Source organism: Manis pentadactyla, chromosome 1, assembly GCF_030020395.1.
Source record: "Manis pentadactyla isolate mManPen7 chromosome 1, mManPen7.hap1, whole genome shotgun sequence".
In the NCBI taxonomy this organism is placed as follows: Eukaryota; Metazoa; Chordata; class Mammalia; order Pholidota; family Manidae; genus Manis; species Manis pentadactyla.
Window position 1 is genome coordinate 62,187,403 of NC_080019.1, and position 17,373 is coordinate 62,204,775.

General features: G+C 37.2%; 1 protein-coding gene and 1 pseudogene across 1 annotated transcript; both read right to left on the reverse strand.

The window, feature by feature from the left end:
- Positions 1-4,610: 4,610 nt before the first annotated feature.
- LOC130679482 (xin actin-binding repeat-containing protein 2-like) lies at positions 4,611-5,855 on the reverse strand (annotated as a pseudogene).
- Positions 5,856-10,689: 4,834 nt separating this feature from the next.
- LOC118919422 (xin actin-binding repeat-containing protein 2-like) lies at positions 10,690-16,617 on the reverse strand. The gene is made up of 4 exons (XM_057497622.1): positions 15,622-16,617; positions 15,196-15,268; positions 14,163-14,296; positions 10,690-13,497 (listed from the first exon to the last, which is right to left on the reverse strand). The coding sequence occupies exons 1-4, from the start codon at positions 15,682-15,684 to the stop codon at positions 10,828-10,830; spliced, it is 2,940 nt and encodes a 979-aa protein (XP_057353605.1). The 5' UTR covers positions 15,685-16,617; the 3' UTR covers positions 10,690-10,827.
- Positions 16,618-17,373: the final 756 nt, after the last annotated feature.

Consider the following 17,373-nt stretch of genomic DNA (forward strand, 5'->3'; position numbering starts at 1 on the left):
GAGACATCAGCCAACCCTACAGTAAGATCTGATGTAGTGAGCCCCTTTAGAGCTGTGCTGAGCTGCCCCTTCCTTAGTGGTTTATTGAATACAGTATATGTTGGGGGAAATGGCTCTCTTCAGCCAAAGCAATCCTGGTTGGGGGCTGAAAGGTGAGGGCTTTCTGTGTCCAGTATCAGTGGAAGTAAATCCTTCCTTCCTGAATGGGGATCTTGGCTGTGCATCCTAGAGTCTACAGCAACATTCTTACTTCTAAGTATATCATGACAATGGCAAAATCAACACAGTTTGGTTTTCAAACCTGAAAAATTTCCCCCTGTATTACTGTTATTCTGAACGCTTCCCATTTAAGAGAGCTCTTTGTGGTTATACATTTTCCTGGGTTGGTTCCCTCTACAGCCATAAGCACTAACTGTGATTAGTTTTCTTAATGCCTCTCTTTCTAGTCTGAGATCTTGTGTAGAAGATGCCATGATTTATTCTTTAAAGAAAAAAATCACTGCCAGCACATTCCAAAGGCTTCATCGTGTTCGTGGAATGTCTTTTGACTGGGTGATATCACAGTGTTGATTTATTAGACTTTCTAGCCACTGGTTTACTTTCTACAAACAGGTCATATATTAAAGGATAATGACCTGTAGATATTCCACTACTGTTATTTTCCCTCTATCACTTCATTTGCGTGCAAATCCCTAACGTTTAAAAATTTCTCATAATATGTTTTGAGGAAAGCATCCACGTTAATGGGCCTTGTTAGGGAGCTTCTGTTAGTCTCTCCAAAGGACCCCATTTAAACTGAGATCAAATTACTTTTTATCCAAAAATATTGGATCACATTTATCCAAAAAAATTTTTTCTCTTTTGTTAGAGTTTATCTCCAGGCGACTGAGCTGCTGCACCTCTCAGCACCTCTCGTGGCTCTCACGGCTCTGATTTTGAATCTGAGTATCATGTCCATGGCCTATTTCTGATCTCTATGTAAATCTGATTTTTCTAAAATAAGATTTCATATTATTGTTAATACCTGCAGATTTGAAATGTTTTACATTAGATTTGGAAATCACCTTTATTTCTCAATAACATTTCCAGAGAGAAAAAAAAACTATCATACTTCTCTTTCACTTCAACATCTGTGATTATCTTTCTGTAATTTTATTTTCTTGGCAATGGAAGAAGGGTTTTCTACTCCTTAGTTGGATAGTAATCAGTAGTTAGTAACTATCAAAACACCACAGAGAAAGTATTCTTTTCCTGCCTTATAGTTCTTTAAAACATTAATGTGCCTTTAGAAATTACTCTAGAGATGTTTATAGAAAATTGTTAGTTTTGGGGGAAATGTGCCAGATGCACATGTTGGTTGCACCTTAGGGTTCGAGTAAGAGGTTTGCAGTTGTCAGTTTTACTGCCCTGTGGGAAAACCACTGTCCCAATCCAAAGAGTGTGCTGTCCGGAGCCCTGAATCTGTCACAAGGACTGATTGCATGCAAAACTCCAAAACACAATTTGGCACAATTGTCTGAGTAATAGAACATTTTTACAAGATTCCTCAGAAGGCCCAGTCTTGAATAAATAATGCAAACTCCCTTGCACACCAAGCTCTGCCAACACACAGCCTCTTCTGAGAAAGCATTTGGTCCATACCAGGCCCATTTTGATTCCCTTGAAAGAGAATTATGTTCCTGGAAATATTAATTTTTATAGCATGAATCTATATATGACATAGTTGTGTGACATAAGTCCCAAGTGAAAAATTATTGGGAAGTTGTTTTGTAATATTAATAGGCATTTATGAAAAATAGAAACTAAAGGTGAAAGGTGGTTAGTGCTGTTATTGGTTGAATTGTGCCCCCCTGAAATTGCTATGTTGAAGTCTGAAACCCCAGCGTCTCAGAAGGTGACTGCATTTGGAGTGAGGGTCTTTAAAGAGATAATTAAGGTAAAATTAGGTCATGAAGGTGGGCCCGAATATAGTATTACTGGCATCACTATTAAAGGAAGAAGCTTGGACCCAGACCTATATAAAAGGAGAGCAAGTACAGAGGGAGGAAGACCGTCTACACGCCAAGTGGAGGGGCCTCGGGAAGAAACCCACTTGCCAACCTGACCTTGGACTCCTAGCTTCCAGAATTGGTAAAAAATAAATTTCTTTTCTTTAAGCCACTCAGATCTTGGCATTTTGTTACGGCAGCCATAGCAACTAATACACTGTCTGCAACAATAACAAAATTTAATGAATTTTTGATTTGTGGGTTCAGCTATATTTTAGTTCCTAAAGCTTGCTATTTATTTAGCTCAAAGATTTGGTTATAATTAGAGTGGGCCAATAACCTTACTAAATAAAATGGCATTTGGATTTCTTAAGCATATTTGAATTTCTTAAACTTCTACATGTCGTCCAAGGAAGGTGGGGCAGCCATCAGGTTTGATATGATACTGTTTCTGATTAAGAAGATTTTGAAACAATACTTGGTTGATTAAATGAAAGGGTAACACAATAACAATTCATATTTTCCCATTGTTTTCCTCTGATGTTTATATTAGGTTATTTTAATCCCAAGTTTTAACCTAATTGAACAGTGTAGACTGGGTTACCAAGATTAATTGGGCAGAATCCAAAGGGGAAATTTTTGAAAAGCAAGTCACTTTTGTAAAAGTTCTACAAACATTAAGAAACTATACATTAAGTCTATGTTTATAGTGATTGTTGATAAACTACATCTTTCTCTAGGGAAGCTTTTGTATTATATTAGCATAAATGATTGCATAAACAATGTCATTTCTACATCATTAAGAATATATGAATAGAAGTACAAATGTACAAAAATTCAGTTTAAATAAAAAATTTGCTATTGTAGCTCCACTGCTTGCCATTTTCATGGCAGACTCTCACAATATTTGATTAAATTGGGTAAAATTGCTTAGGACCTGAATTTGTCCCTGCAAAATTCATATACTGAAGCCCTATGCCCCAGTTTGGCTGCATTTGGAGATAGAACCTTGAAGGAGGCAGTGAAGGTTAAATGAGGTCATATGGGTAGGGCCCTAATGCATGAGGACTCTTGTCCTTAGGAGAAGAGGCGGAGACACCAGGAGGGCTCATGCACAGAGGAACGGACTGGCGAGGACACAGCGAGAAGGCAGCCGTCTGCAGGCCACGGAGAGAGGCTCCAGGAGGCACCGAGCCTGCCTGCACCTTGACCCTTCGGTGTTGAACCTCCAGCCTCCTGAACTGTGACAAAATAAGTTTCTGTTATTTTTTCTACCCAGTCTGTGATATTTTGTTATGGCAACCTGGCCAGACTAATAATTCAGACTGTAGGTATCTGTTGGAACATACTAGCAAGAGAGAGTCTATTTTACTTTCTAAAGAGAAATCGTTTTCAACACTGTATTTTGGTTTCATACTTAATAGACTAAGTCAATTTTGTGTTTATGTAGTGGAATACAGGATAAGGCCTGTTTTCATCTATGTACACTGTAAATGAATGTGAAGTCACCAGTTTATATTCATGTTTTTTCCCAGAATTGTCAAATGTATTTTCAGAAAGGCAGTATCAGCAGAATATTTGAAGACATGTTTTCCAGAGACTGTTTTTATAAGAGAAAAATTTAATATCCATTGACTACGATGAAAAAAATACTTGAAAAAAATCAGCGGTATGATTTGTGTACTTTTCAGTTGCATATGGTAAGCAATAAAAAATACCATGTGTATAATTTATTTAAATAACTTCTAAAATCTTTCTAGTTTATTTGATCTCTGAGTATGGACTCCATGTTATTTTGGAGGAAAGTTGGTGTTTTTCATTAAATGCTTATAGACATATACCATGATAGTTTAATATGGGTAATTATTTAAAGAATCATAACACTTCTCATATCTTTAAAATGTAGAGCAAAAAAGAATGTAAATTTTATATTTTCTAATAATACTGTAATTTTAGTATTGTATTTTATTTCTTTCCAGGACCATTTCTTTATGCATGCATGTTTGTGTGTTAAATACTTGCTCCATGACAAATACTTCCTAAATTATGGAAAGCATATATGTTTAGAATGATAATATATATGGAAAAACGTTACAGAAGTGTTTTGGTTTGTATCCCAGGTGATTGAATTTTATTTTTATTTCAGCAGAAATTATAGAGAAGGTATAAGAATTATGATAAACATTAGCAGAATAGAATCTCCCTGATGATGTTCTCTGGCATGTTGAAAAAGAGAGCAATACATGTAAGTGCCACTTGACAGAAAACATAGTCATATTGTTTCTTTTTTTTTCATTCCATTCAGATGAAAAGTAGATTCAAACCAATTGGGAAAAACATACCGTGTAACACAAGGAACATCCCATTGTGATAGGCATGAGATTTCTGAACATTAAGCTTACAAGTTCTATTAAACGTCATCAAAATCCCTAAAGTCCATGCCTGCGTGTATACTGCAAGTGGCTAGAGATGTTTTACTCTGTGTCATTGTCGCACTTATTCCTTTTAATTTGCTCTTCCACAGTGAGTTGTTCAAACTGGTCCTCCACTCTGGGAAATGAAGGCTTAGTTGCACATTCACTGCTCAGAGCATCAAAGCTTGTGTTTCCTGCTGCTCCTGCTTCACCATGCCAATGTTTGATGTGGTAATAGATTAGAAAGTTCTAAAATAGATGTCTTCTGCCTGCCATTATTCAGATCCAAGACTGCTACATAATTGTTATATTATTCTTATTCAAATTCACTTTATGATTTTCTGGTACCACCTCATCATCAGTGTCAGTAACCCGTATAACTTCTGCACTGTCAAGTTCATTACCTGGTTCATTTTTCTCCTTCTCAGCTATCTGAACAACCCCATTATTATTCTTGCTAACACCCATTTCACTTTTCCTCTTATTCTTTATTTCTTCAGCCTCATTCAGATTATCTGGCACATTCTTACTCCCTTCCTTCTCATCTTGCTTTGCTTTGTAACTTCCATTTCTTGGATTCCTGTAACATTTTCTTTCTGACATATATGGATGTGCTGCAGATATGTCTGAAGGAGAGAAGTATCTTGCTCTTGTCCTTTATTTTCCAGAGTGTTATTGTGTTCTCTGAGTTCATCTTTAAATTCAGCAGATGCAGGGACTGTCATTTCAGGTGGCCATTTCGGTTTGCTCATTTTGAGTTCTTCCTCAAGGGGAAAGGTTTTCTCAGGCAGCTCCCTGGATGGGAGCCAAATGATTTTTAGTTTTCTCCTCTCCCTAACTTTTCTCAGGTCATCCCTTTGCCCTTTGCTGTTATCAGCATCTAAATGTTTGTTAAGATCCCTAAGTGTGGGGGTGTTTTCTATAATGTTTTTACACATATTTGGTGCTTCATTAGGAATACAGTCCACTGAGCTGCTCTGAATTTTACAATTCCATTGGTCTTTATGCTGTTTGTGTCCAAAACCTTCATCATAATTTCCTTTAGATTTGAAAAGTTGCTCAAAGTGTGGTTTACAATATATTTGTCCATGAAGTGATGCATAATATCCCAAACTGCCAAAAAGTGAAAAAGAAAAAAAAATTAAACATTCTACATAGGTACTCTTCAAATTCATAGGGAATAAGAGAATTCATTATTTCCAAGAATGAGTCAGAGATTCAGTATAATTAATTTACTGGCAATAGGAAGAAGGTGCTTATTAATTCAGCATTCCTATTAGTTCATAGTTATCAATAAAATCCTACATGATACCTGTCCTACAGTATTTAGAATTTCATGCTGTATGTCAGCTATTGGTATAATAGGTATGATAGTGTAATTAATATGCAGTTATAGGGGTTACAAAATGATAGGACTTAATCTTTGCCAACTCAGTGATTGTGAAGGGTTGCAATTTTTAATAAATTCTGAATATTACACACACAAAAATCAACTATTTGAACTTCCTGACTAACTGGATTTTGAATGAAATGGAAAGCTTGCCTATGCAACTGTTTGTCTGGCTTCTTTGGGGAGGTCACAGATAGAGAATCTGTTACAATTAATAGCAAATTTAGTTGAAGACAGCAGCACTGTTTTTGAACACCTCTGAATCTCCACATAAAAACAGATATATCAACAAGATAGCAAAACATAAAACTTATGGAAAAAATCTGTAACAAAGCTAAGTGACAAGGCATCTCCACTAATCCCAAAATACCAGGAGGTAAGGAAAAGCCCCCAAAGCCACAAGACTAGTATGATAGTCATCACATCTGTATGGCTGATAGCAGAGGGAAAAAAAGAAGGTGCCTGATGGACCTGAAAATATGAGACCACAGAATAGCCAGCCAGCATTTCCTGGAAAATATCACATGACAATCAGAGAACAAGAGCCGAAATGGGGAAGGGCTTTGCCCTCAACAATCATCCTGGGGTAGGAAGACTGAAGAGGCTAGAGAAGTCAAATTCCCAAAACTGACCCACTGGAATCCCCTTAGAACAAGATCCCCATGCTGAGAAGAAAAAATGTAGGAGTGGAATGAAATTAAATTGAATAATGATGACAGAAATGAAAAAGAAGGTCCCGACCAACACTGGGGAGAGGAATCTGGGCGGTGGGAAAGGAGAAAAGTATACATCTCTAGCAGTTTGTGAGACAGAAATTATAGGACTTGGTCATTGTTGGGGGTGGGTAGGGAATGAGGGAAAGGAAGGACTCAAAGGTGACTTCATGTGTCTGTCATTGAGTTACTCTGAATGTCATTTACTGAGAAAGTAGCATACAGATCAGGAAGTAAAAGGAAGGAATTTCAGTAGACAGAAGATAATGGGGCATATTTAATTTGTTGTACTTATGAGAAATCTAATTGGTGATATATACTAGTCATTGAGATAGAAGCACCTGATACACAAAGGAGGAAGCTGACTCATGGCACAGATTTCAGAGTTATTGACACATGAATGATGACTAAAGTCACGGGAGTGGGTGTGATAAACCAGAAAGATTATATACAGTGAGAAGAATAAGTGCCCATCGCAGAATTGTAAGCATCTCTACCACCTTGGTGATGGACAGAGAAAGAGTCCACCTACACAGGATTCTGAGAAGGAACCCCGAAGGTGGGAGGAAGACGATTATACTCTGGCGACATGGAACCCCAGGGAAAAGAACGTTGCAATGATGGGTGGTTGACATTGTCGATTAAAGTCAGGCAAGATACAGTCTGAGAGATGTCCACTGGATTCAGCAAAATAATTACATTTCAGCATCTCAGACAATAGCTACAAGTGCTACATTCATTTAAGTACATTCACATCAAGAGTTTTGGAGAAATGAGTGAGCTTGTCACTGTGTTGACATAGTGCTTCTGTTGCACCAGAGAATAAACAGAGTATTTATATGACAGTGACCTTATTCTAAATTCTATGTATTTATTAATTTGTTTATGTAGATGCAGTAGCCCAAACATAGGTAAACTCCAGCCAACCACCTATTTTTGTGTATGAAGTTTTACTTGACTAGAGCAGGTACCATCAGTTTACAGCCACGCCCATTTGCTTAGCTGTCTGTGGCTGCTTTTGCCTCTACAGGAAAGTTCAACAGTGATGGAAACAGTATGACCTGCAAAGCTGAAAATATCTACTATCCGACTTTTACAGAATAAGCTTACTTACTCCTAATGTGTAATCTAGACTTTAGATGAAGGTAATAATTAACAAATCTTGATTTGCACAGTAACCCTTGATTTTTCTTATCAATGTGGGTTCCATGTTTGGACAGAAGGGAACCTTCTCAATTTCACTGGGAAAGCACAATCTCAAAAGGAGGAAGGTCACAGCCATCCTGGGTAAAACGAACACCTTTTGGTGGCTGTGTTAACTGTTGACAGCAAGATCTGGAAAAGTCTAAATCTTCATGTTATTAGACTAAGGCAGGTTCTTCAAAGATTTGTACCACACAGCGCACAATGCTTTACCTCAGTTTACTGTCACAGTTGTGGCATCTGAAGCAGGACTCATGGAAAATCTGCATGTCGGCTATGAGGCACTCCTCTGGATAAACTGTCTTTTGACAAAGTATACATATTTCCTTGTCTGGGAGCAGCAGTTTCTAAAAATGAAAATTTACAAGAGCTTATGAGGTGCTAAATTTAAGCAGATTATAAAAACAAAAGAGATGACAACATACTAATTGGCCATGTAGTGCAAGTAGGAAGCTCTCAGACTGGTGTCCTCATTGTGTTTCTCTGGACACAGCCCATCCTCAGGCTCTGGTCCAATCAACATTTCTCTAGTGTCTGTACTATTATTTATGCATTGAACAAGCTGACTTTTATTTAAGGAAACATACATGAGTAAAATATGTTCATTAACTTCAATACGTTAGAAAGAAAATACAGTAAACTCACCACAGAGAGCCCTGAGATCATTCATTCTAGATAACTGGACCCCTCATGGACATGAAGGTTTACACCCATCTTGATCCTAAGTTTTAGTTTTTTAAAGCATGCTGGAGAGATTTTTCTGAAAGACATGCATATCTTCTCAAGCTAAGGATATTGCATTTGCTTAAATATTTCCTTGATGACTTAGCGTTCACTCTCTGACACCAATTCTTAACTTTAATGCAATGAGACTTTTGAATACATCAAAATCAGGGCCATTTGTCCTTAATATAAATGACTTTAGATTTTAGGGCTTTTTGGATTCTTGAGTCTGCCTTTTACAGTTTTCCTTCCTCTTCTCTTGCACAGAAGCACCTACAGCCCCATGCGGCCGCTCTCCTTGCATGCAAGTCCTGTGAATAATAGCAGTCATATTACTAGCCAGTGTTTGCATGTGGTTCAAAACTGGCACGGAACTTTCACCTCAGTATTGTTTTGACCCTCACAGGGACTGTGTGAGAATAACTAAGCTCTCATACTAGTTATATGAAAGATCATATGTGCTCAGGGATTTTGTTGCAAATAAATATACGTACTTCAGTGCTTGATGCTCAATTTGGGCTACTAAGTGATCTCCTTTGTGTTGTGTGTGTTTTTTTTTTTTTTTTTTGGTTCTAGGAGGAGACACATTTCTCTATTTAACAGCATTTTTTTGTGTATTTTCTATATCTTTTCTAGCTATCTTCACAGAACTGAGCATTTGAAATTAATTAGACAGCTTTGCTTGATCATGCCAGAAGCAAGCATATTAGAAATCATATTAACCTGATAAACTAGACACATATGTTGCAAATAGGCTAGAGGCATAACTGCTCATCTCAACGGTCATTTTAAGCCTGCTATTTCTTTCAGTCTGCCTAAAGAAATGGACTACACCAGTGATGCATGTTAATTATGTCAAACCCTTTTATTGTGAAGCCTTGTTACTTGTAAAAAAGCAGGGAAATGTAAAGAAACCAGCTATTCTCTGATGCTAAAAATATGTACTCAGTTCATATGTTTTAAATCTCCCTCCTTCCAAACCTAATCAAATGTTAAAAATGTATTGTCCATGTTCATCTGTGAACGAGGCCAATTGAGCCGTCATCTGGGGTTTAAGAAAGGTAAAAAAAAAATCAGCTGTAGGAAAGAAAGTGGCCTGAGGCAAAGCTAACTCTATCCAACTCAACAACAATAATTAAGTATACAAAAGGCCTAATTCCATACCTACTCTTTTGTCAGAGATATCAATCACTAAAAACCCTTAAAGCACTTAGGAAGACTGTAAATTCCTCCTTGTACTATTACCAGGCTGCATGGAAATCAAATGCAAACTCTACTTAATTCTGGCAGTTAAAATGACCTCAATAATGGGTCAAGGGATATACCTAATATTGTCTTTAAAAAGTACTAATAATGTGCTATAGGTGTACAATTATTAATAAGTGTATAGTTAAACATAATCATGAATACTATCACAATAACAGCTATTATGATATTATCAAAAGCCTATTTACCTTAACAAATAAATGGTCTCTATAATCTATATAATAGTATTTGTTATTCTCACACAGTGCAGGTGAACCATGTTCCATGCTTAAGAGAAAGTAGTAAAAGCAAACATTGTAAGAAAAGGGTGTCAGCAAACAGGGGAAGCTGTTAGTTTTCGTTTAATATGAAACCGCAAGTCATCTTAGCTATGGCATGGGTTAATGTTACTTCACACTTTCCAAGCTCATTTACCACTTTTAATGCAGATTCTTCTTGGAAGGTAGTTCTCATCTCTGTTGCAGAAGCATCTGAGGTTGCATATCCCAGGTTTTTAAAGACTCTTTGACTCTCCTGCCACATCTCTTGAAAATTCCTCCTGAGTTCTTTAGGTGAATCAGAAACATCTAAAATGTGGCCAGCGATGGCGTCTTCATAGGTTGGTGGGGCATGCTTGAAGTCTAAGCCAGATTTGCCAGCTTCTGAGTATGTGGTGAAGAAACTGTCATCTTCGACCCCACAACTTGACTCTCAAATGCAGCCACACCTGAGAAATGCTCACTTAGGGACCTTGTTTCAGAGCATATGCTAGGCTGCTTAACAGGAATTTTTTTTTGCAGTTCCCTAGGATGATTGCATGAAAAGCCTATAAAACTAGAGTTCTCTGAAGATGTTAATCCAAATTTCTCTTTACAAAATGTATGAGTTTCTTGTGTTATATTATGGTTTGCTTCTCATTTACATAAACTCTTCTCTTTGACTTTGCTTCCAAAACTGGGCTATCCTCAAATTCCCTAACCATCTGTTTATTTCCTTTTCACAGTCATTCATGAAATTTTCAGCCATTTGAACAGTTTGGTTGGCTGCTTCCTATCTCTGTGTGTGCTCTGACCTGAGGGGCCCTTCAACTTTGTGGATGATTTCAACTGCATCAGAACATTCGGTATCTGGCCCTATACACCCAGAGGAACTTATTCTGTCTTTGTGGATGTAAGTGCCCTTTTCCCTACTTTCCTAACTTCCTCTTGAGCTTCCATGGATTCTTTGAAGGAACTACTGTCAACATGATTTTCACTTATCGGTATTGTGATTTTAGGTGGAGAGTCCCTACGACGAGTTTCTATCTTAATTTGGCAACAAAGTGTTGCAGGAGATGTAATCTTTTTCAACACTTCCTCTGAGGACCTGATAGAGTCTAAGGACTGATTTTCAAATTTACGCCACATGCTGGAGACATCCCCAGCTTGGATATCTACTTCCACAGCCTTGATTTCCTTTCCTTCTTCTCCTTGTATGCTGTCCAGATTTTCTGTCTCAAAAAGAAAACACGCTGAACAAACATCTGCACCATGGATCTCCTCCTGTTTTACAGCTTGTGATTTGACTGTTTCTTCAGAGTCATCTTTTATGGTATCGAAGGGCCGAGTTTCGAAGAGCCAAGTACAGGCTTTGACTTCTCCCTTAGGAATTTCTTCACTGTCTGTCATTAATGAGACTTTTTCATAAAGAGACTCCATTGGCTGGGTTTCAAAAAGCCATCTACAGGTTTTGACATCCCCTTTAATGATATCTGTAGCTTGTTCAATTTTACTTTCTACTTCCATATTACTAAAATATTTAATTGAATCAAGAGGTTGGGTTTTAAACAACCACTTAGCAGATTTCACATTTCCAGTCTGTATGTCCTGAGCAGATATTCCTCTGATTATTTGAAAGTTATGAATGCTTTCATCAAACTGGTCAATGGGCCTTGTTTCAAAAAGCCACCTGCAGCTTCCTACATCACCTCTTAGGATTTGTTCTTGCTGGACTGTCTTTACCTGATGACATTTTCCAAGGTGATCTTGAATAGCATGTAATGGTGTTGTTTCAAAGAGTGATTTATTTAATTCTACAGCACCTCTTGTGACTCCTTTCACCTCTATCTTATGTGATGCATCAAATTTAATTAAATTGTTTGACTCAAAGGTATTTGTGTAATTCCTGACATCTCCTCTGTCAACCTCTTCAAGTTTCACTGTTCGTATATACTCTTTTTTATCTTCTCTAATCTCTTCCAGAGGTTGGGTTTCGAAAATCCACTTTTGGTGCCTAACATCCCCCTTTTCTTCTTCAAAGGTGGTAATTTTTTGAAGTTTACCTACATCAGGGCTATCTTTTAAAGCTTCTATTGGAAGTGTTTCAAATAGACGCTTGGTAGTTTGTACATCGCCCCCTAGTATCTCTTCAGATCTTACAGGATATGCGTCAGGAACTTCCTTTAGAATGTCTGATGGCTGTGCTTCAAACATCCAACACTTTCTGGAGACATCTGTACCCATAATTGTTTCCTTCTCAATCATGTCCTTTTCTGACTCTTTGATTTTCTCCAAAGGCTGAGTTTCAAACAACCACTTTGCCCTGCTCACCCCACCTTTGACCTTTTCTTCCATGGATATTTCTTGGATGACTTTAATTTCTGTGATATCCTTATTGATTGTGTCCAAGGGCTGTGTTTCAAGCCCTTGTGCTGTTCTCACATCCCCCTTTTCAACATCTTCTCTGTGAACAGTTTTAATTTCTAGTGTTTGACCTAAACCATCTCTAATAACACAGAATGGTTGAGTTTCAAAACATTTTATGGTTTGCTTAACATTTCCCTTAATTTCTTGGAGCTCAGACCTGAGCTGCAGTAAGTGAACCTGATCCACTGTATGAAACTGTCCAAGTTGATCCAGATGTAGAGTTTCAAACATGTATCTCACAGTCTTGACATCCCCGCCAATTATATCCTTTATGGAAGATACCCCTGGTTCTTCTTGACTTGGATGCATTTTATTCATTGAATCTAATGGCTTTGTTTCAAACATCCATCTGGCTGTACAAACATCTCCTCTGGCTAGCTCAGGAATTTTCTCAGCATTTTCTTCAGTACCAGAAGAATGATCCCCCAGCATATCTATGGGTTGTGTTTCAAACATCCATGTGGTATATTTCACATCACCAACAGCAATGATTTCTTGATCAGCAATGCCCTTGGAGATGTTACCTTCCTCTGGAGAGCCATTGTTGATGGCATCTAATGGCTGATTTTCAAAAATCCACCTCATGGACTGCACCTCCCCCTTCAGAATCTCATTACACTCCAAATGTTCTCTTTCTGAGTTCAGGCCTTTTGGACAACTGATATTTGTGTTTTCAAAAACATACCGGGCTTGCTGAACATCTGCAGAAACTGAGCTGCTTGGATTCACTTGACTAGAAACAATCTCAGAAACCTGACTGATATAATCTTTTTCTAAGTTCTTCCTTAACTCCGGATGAATATGTTTATATAAATGGTTTAGCTCATACAAATTTCTTTGTTTAGAACATAATTCTTTGGAGACTGGTGGCATTCTAGGAGGGCTGGGGAATTCAGGGGACTGGGAAAATGCCATCACATCTATTGGAGTTTGAAGGCTGCTGGGTGGGGGAGGAGGAAATTCTTCTGTGCCTCCTGAAGGAACGGTATTATCTTGCACCAGTGTTGAGGAGGTGGCCCTGTGGTCACTAGATCGTCTGGTCGATGTTTCCTTCCTCTGGCTGATTGGAGTACAAGAAGTCGAAGAGGTACCCACAATGGATGATGGGTTAAGAGTCTCTTCATAGTCACTTCCAATCTTTAAGAGAGAGAAAATCAGATGTTGTAAAGATGAGTGTATTGGTAAAGACTTAAAAGGCACTGCCCTTCACTGGTCCAGCTGCTATGACATCCCCACTGGGGGCAGCAGATGATGTGTTCCATCTGGAGGCCTACTTAGCAGCAATATTCAGTGTCTGCCTCTGTCTCTCCTATAAGCCATTTCTACGTTTAGAGTTCTACTCCCTATTTGATACATTAATGACTCAGCATTTTAACATTTACACATAATCTTGGTTATTTTTCCTCCTGTACTTCATGTGCTATGCAGAGTAATCTAGAGGGAAACAATAAAAGTCTTAAAATACTTTTGAGGGTTGTTTTCTTTTCCTTGGAATTTTAAACAGACCAGAGAAAGTATCTGACATTTAAAAATTGACTTTGTTACTTTATCTAATGTTGGTTATTAAACTTTAAGGCAGACATACTTTTCACTTCCCTAATTTTATCTAGTGAGAAAAGTTTAAATTTTCTCTACCACTTTCCTCACATAGAATAATATTCTCCTTAGAGAACAGAATAGGCACTGGTTCAGGATATTTTTCTGTTGGAGAAAACCTCTGCCAATGTTCAATAATTTGAAATTGCTATGTATTTACATCAGTTTTGCATTCAATATGTTTCTGTGTAGAGAAATTGTCTTACCTTATTAATCTGCTTGGCTGGGGCTGTCTCTTTGTCAGAATAAAGGGTCTTTTCCTGAGCAAACTTTTCAAATTGCTCTTTTAAAATCTTAACCGAAATCTTCGGAATGTCTTCATCCTCAGGTGTATCAATGACTACAGACAGAGAACACCAGTGATATTATGTAATTAAGAAACACAATGTTTGACAAGAAATTATAATGCTAAGGGAAACATCCCATAATATAAGTAAAAAGATTCAAGGCACAAATGTATTCATATGGCACTATTTCATTATGCAAGTTAGTATATGTCAAGAAATAGAAGAAAAATGGCAGTGGTTATCTTTGGATGGGCAGTCATAAGTGATGAAACTGTTGTTTATTTTAATGTATATATTCACTAAATTTTCTATGAGCATGTTTTAGTTATTTATGCTCAGGAAAAATAATAAAAAGACAGCAGAAGAACAGAAAATACCTACTTCCTTAAGCAAAACTAAAATGCAGATATAGTCAAGTAATATTTGGGTCACAGTCGGCTTAAATCTTCCTTTTAGCTCTTCAGGGACGTCAAACTTCTCATTGTCCTTTTATAGGCAAGACAACCTATACCCATCTTATGCAAACTTACACCAACTTGCCTGTAGTCTAATCTCGTATCTTTAGATTGAAGAACTGGACTTAAGAGTGCTTAAATCTATTATTAAAAGTAATGCAATGAAGATAATATTTCTATCATCAGGGAAGTGGTACACACCAAGTGTTATTCTAGGTCTGTGAGGCAAGAAGCGATTCAGAGGTGACTGGTTTATTCCCTTCTAGACTTTGAGGATGAATACATCACAGGGTTGATGGGCAATGAACTATTTTAGAAGCTTATTGCATCTATTACCACAGTCAGAACCTAATTATATATAGAAATCCTACCCTGCCCTCTTTGGGACCATGAGTCATAGTTACTACTCCTACTTAGTGAGAGGATTGTGCTCTGGAAGTTCTCCTTTCAAACACAGGAGAAAGATAAACTGGGATTAAATAATACTAGATTGTTACCTGTTTCTTGAACATATTGATGGATCTGAGAAGCTTGATTTATTTCCTCAGTGTGCTTTTCAAGATGAGAGACCTGTTTTAAATAAATAGTTGTTCTTAAGAAGTCAGATATTTCAGTACTGCACACACATTCTTCATTTCATAGTGATTTCCATTCAAGACTTCAGTGCACCCTGAGAAATGCTAATTAAACATCTATCACTTATTTTAATGTGTGGACTCCTGCTGGAACAAAACATGTATGAATTGGCACCTAAGATGCATTCATTTTTAGGGTGCTTGCATTATTTGCCAGAGACTGTCAACTCCAAAGTGAGGGAAGACACTGATCTGTGTGGATATTAAATACATAAAGACATTAAAAGCAATTGCTTACAACAAAATTGTGGGAACTGTTTGGAAAGTATGGTCTTTCTAAGTAGTTACCGTTTCTGTTCCAACAACATCAATTTTGTTTGTTTTGGAAGATTCTTGTTCATTTCTTTCCATTTCCTGGCTGCTTCTTGAAATGTCGACCTGGCTGCTATGGATCACCTCCTGAAAATTAATAAATGAATGAGTGAATGAATAGACAGTGCCTTAGTAAAAGTCTGCAAAGTTTAACTTTTTTTTGTTAATGCAGTTTCAGTGATAGAGTCTTCTGGAAAAAAAATAGGGTTGCTCAGTATCGTAGTTTGCTTGGCTGCTGTAACAAATTACTACAAACGTAGTGGCTCACGACTGCACAGACTTAGTATCTTATGGTTCTGTAAGTCACAAGCCCTGAATGGGTCTCACAGCTGAATGAGTGTCGGCAGGTGTCAGAAGGCACGCTTTAGGAGCCAGTATTCCGCCTGCTGTTCTTAGTAAGTAACGGTATGAGAAAAGTGAACTGCAAAAAGAAAATGCACATCCTTGATAAAAAAGAAATACATTTTGTTGTTTATTACCTAAATTTTCATGTTATAAAGAGACATGCCAGTCTTCAAGTTGGCCATTTAGTTTGATGACACTGCCAGAGTTCTATTGAAGAATATAACCATTAAGTATAACTAATATAAACAGACTATAATTATGCTAGCATGCATCTTTCACTCTTTATTCTTGATTTTGGTTCAGTTAGTACAGGTGACCCTGGTTAAACTGGAAGCTTAAAGTTCCTGTTCATTCTGGCGATCCAGCCCTGCTGTTCCTACAGAATGTGATACGACACAAGCATACGATTGGTTGACTGATAGATATGATGAGGCAGTTGGCATCCTGCTAAAAATCTTAACATCAAAATACAAGGATATAGACAGATGACTCCCCAAGAGAGCATGACTTTGAACTTGTTTGAAGTTGGGAGTTCACCTTTCTCTTGAGATCTACATGACTCTAAATAAATACTATTTTTGAGGTCTGATTTTTAAAAATTTGTCTTAGAGAAAAGTCAGATGAGCAAAGCTGCATCATTATTATAAGCCAAATAGGAGCACTAAAGGGTTTTTTAAAAATACAGGGTTAGTCTTAAGCTCTCAAACTCTAATCATTTAAACCAAGGGTAAGTTTCAAATTAATTTATGAGATCTGACTTGTTATATATTTATTTCTTTTTGCTAGTGGACTTGTAGTGTCTGGCTTTTTTCTCCTAAGGGTATTTGGTAGATGGGGTAAAAGTTCTGATTAAGTAAGTGGTAGTCAGACATTGACTGAAAGGTAGATGGTAGATCTGATCTTTTTACACTTTTCCAGGAGGGAGAATCAAGAAAAAAAGTTGAGGCCCTCCAGAAAGTCCTACAGAAAATTGAAGGCAAAATGTAAGTTTACACTTGAAAATTTAGATTATATTTCATTAGATGTGCTAATTAACAAGATGGAAGAATCTTTTCACAATATATACATTTATCAATTCATCATGATGTACATTTTAAATATAATTTTTTCAGTTATACCTTAATGAAGCTGAAAAAAATGTAGACGATCTCTCATTTAATTGAAGCCCAGTGTAAGTTTTTTCCCAAGCAGAATGGTTTTCTAGTCTGTGTTAATGATTCACATGCATCCAATGACATTTAATAACATGTCTGGCACACAGTATACATTAAGGAAAAGTTTACTTAATGAATGAATGACTGAAATAGAAAATTTCTATTAATAAACTAATTTCATCCAACCTCCTATTTGCCAGAGAATGTCCTAGAAACTGAAGATAGAACA

Coding starts and splice junctions, on each gene's coding strand:
- LOC118919422 (XM_057497622.1), bottom strand. CDS start 15,684: ATGGAAAGAAATGAACAAGAATCTTCCAAAACAAACAAAATTGATGTT. Junction 15,269..15,621: donor ATGTTGTTGGAACAGAAACG/GTAACTACTTAG, acceptor TATTTAAAACAG/GTCTCTCATCTTGAAAAGCA. Junction 14,297..15,195: donor TCAATATGTTCAAGAAACAG/GTAACAATCTAG, acceptor CTCTGTCTGTAG/TCATTGATACACCTGAGGAT.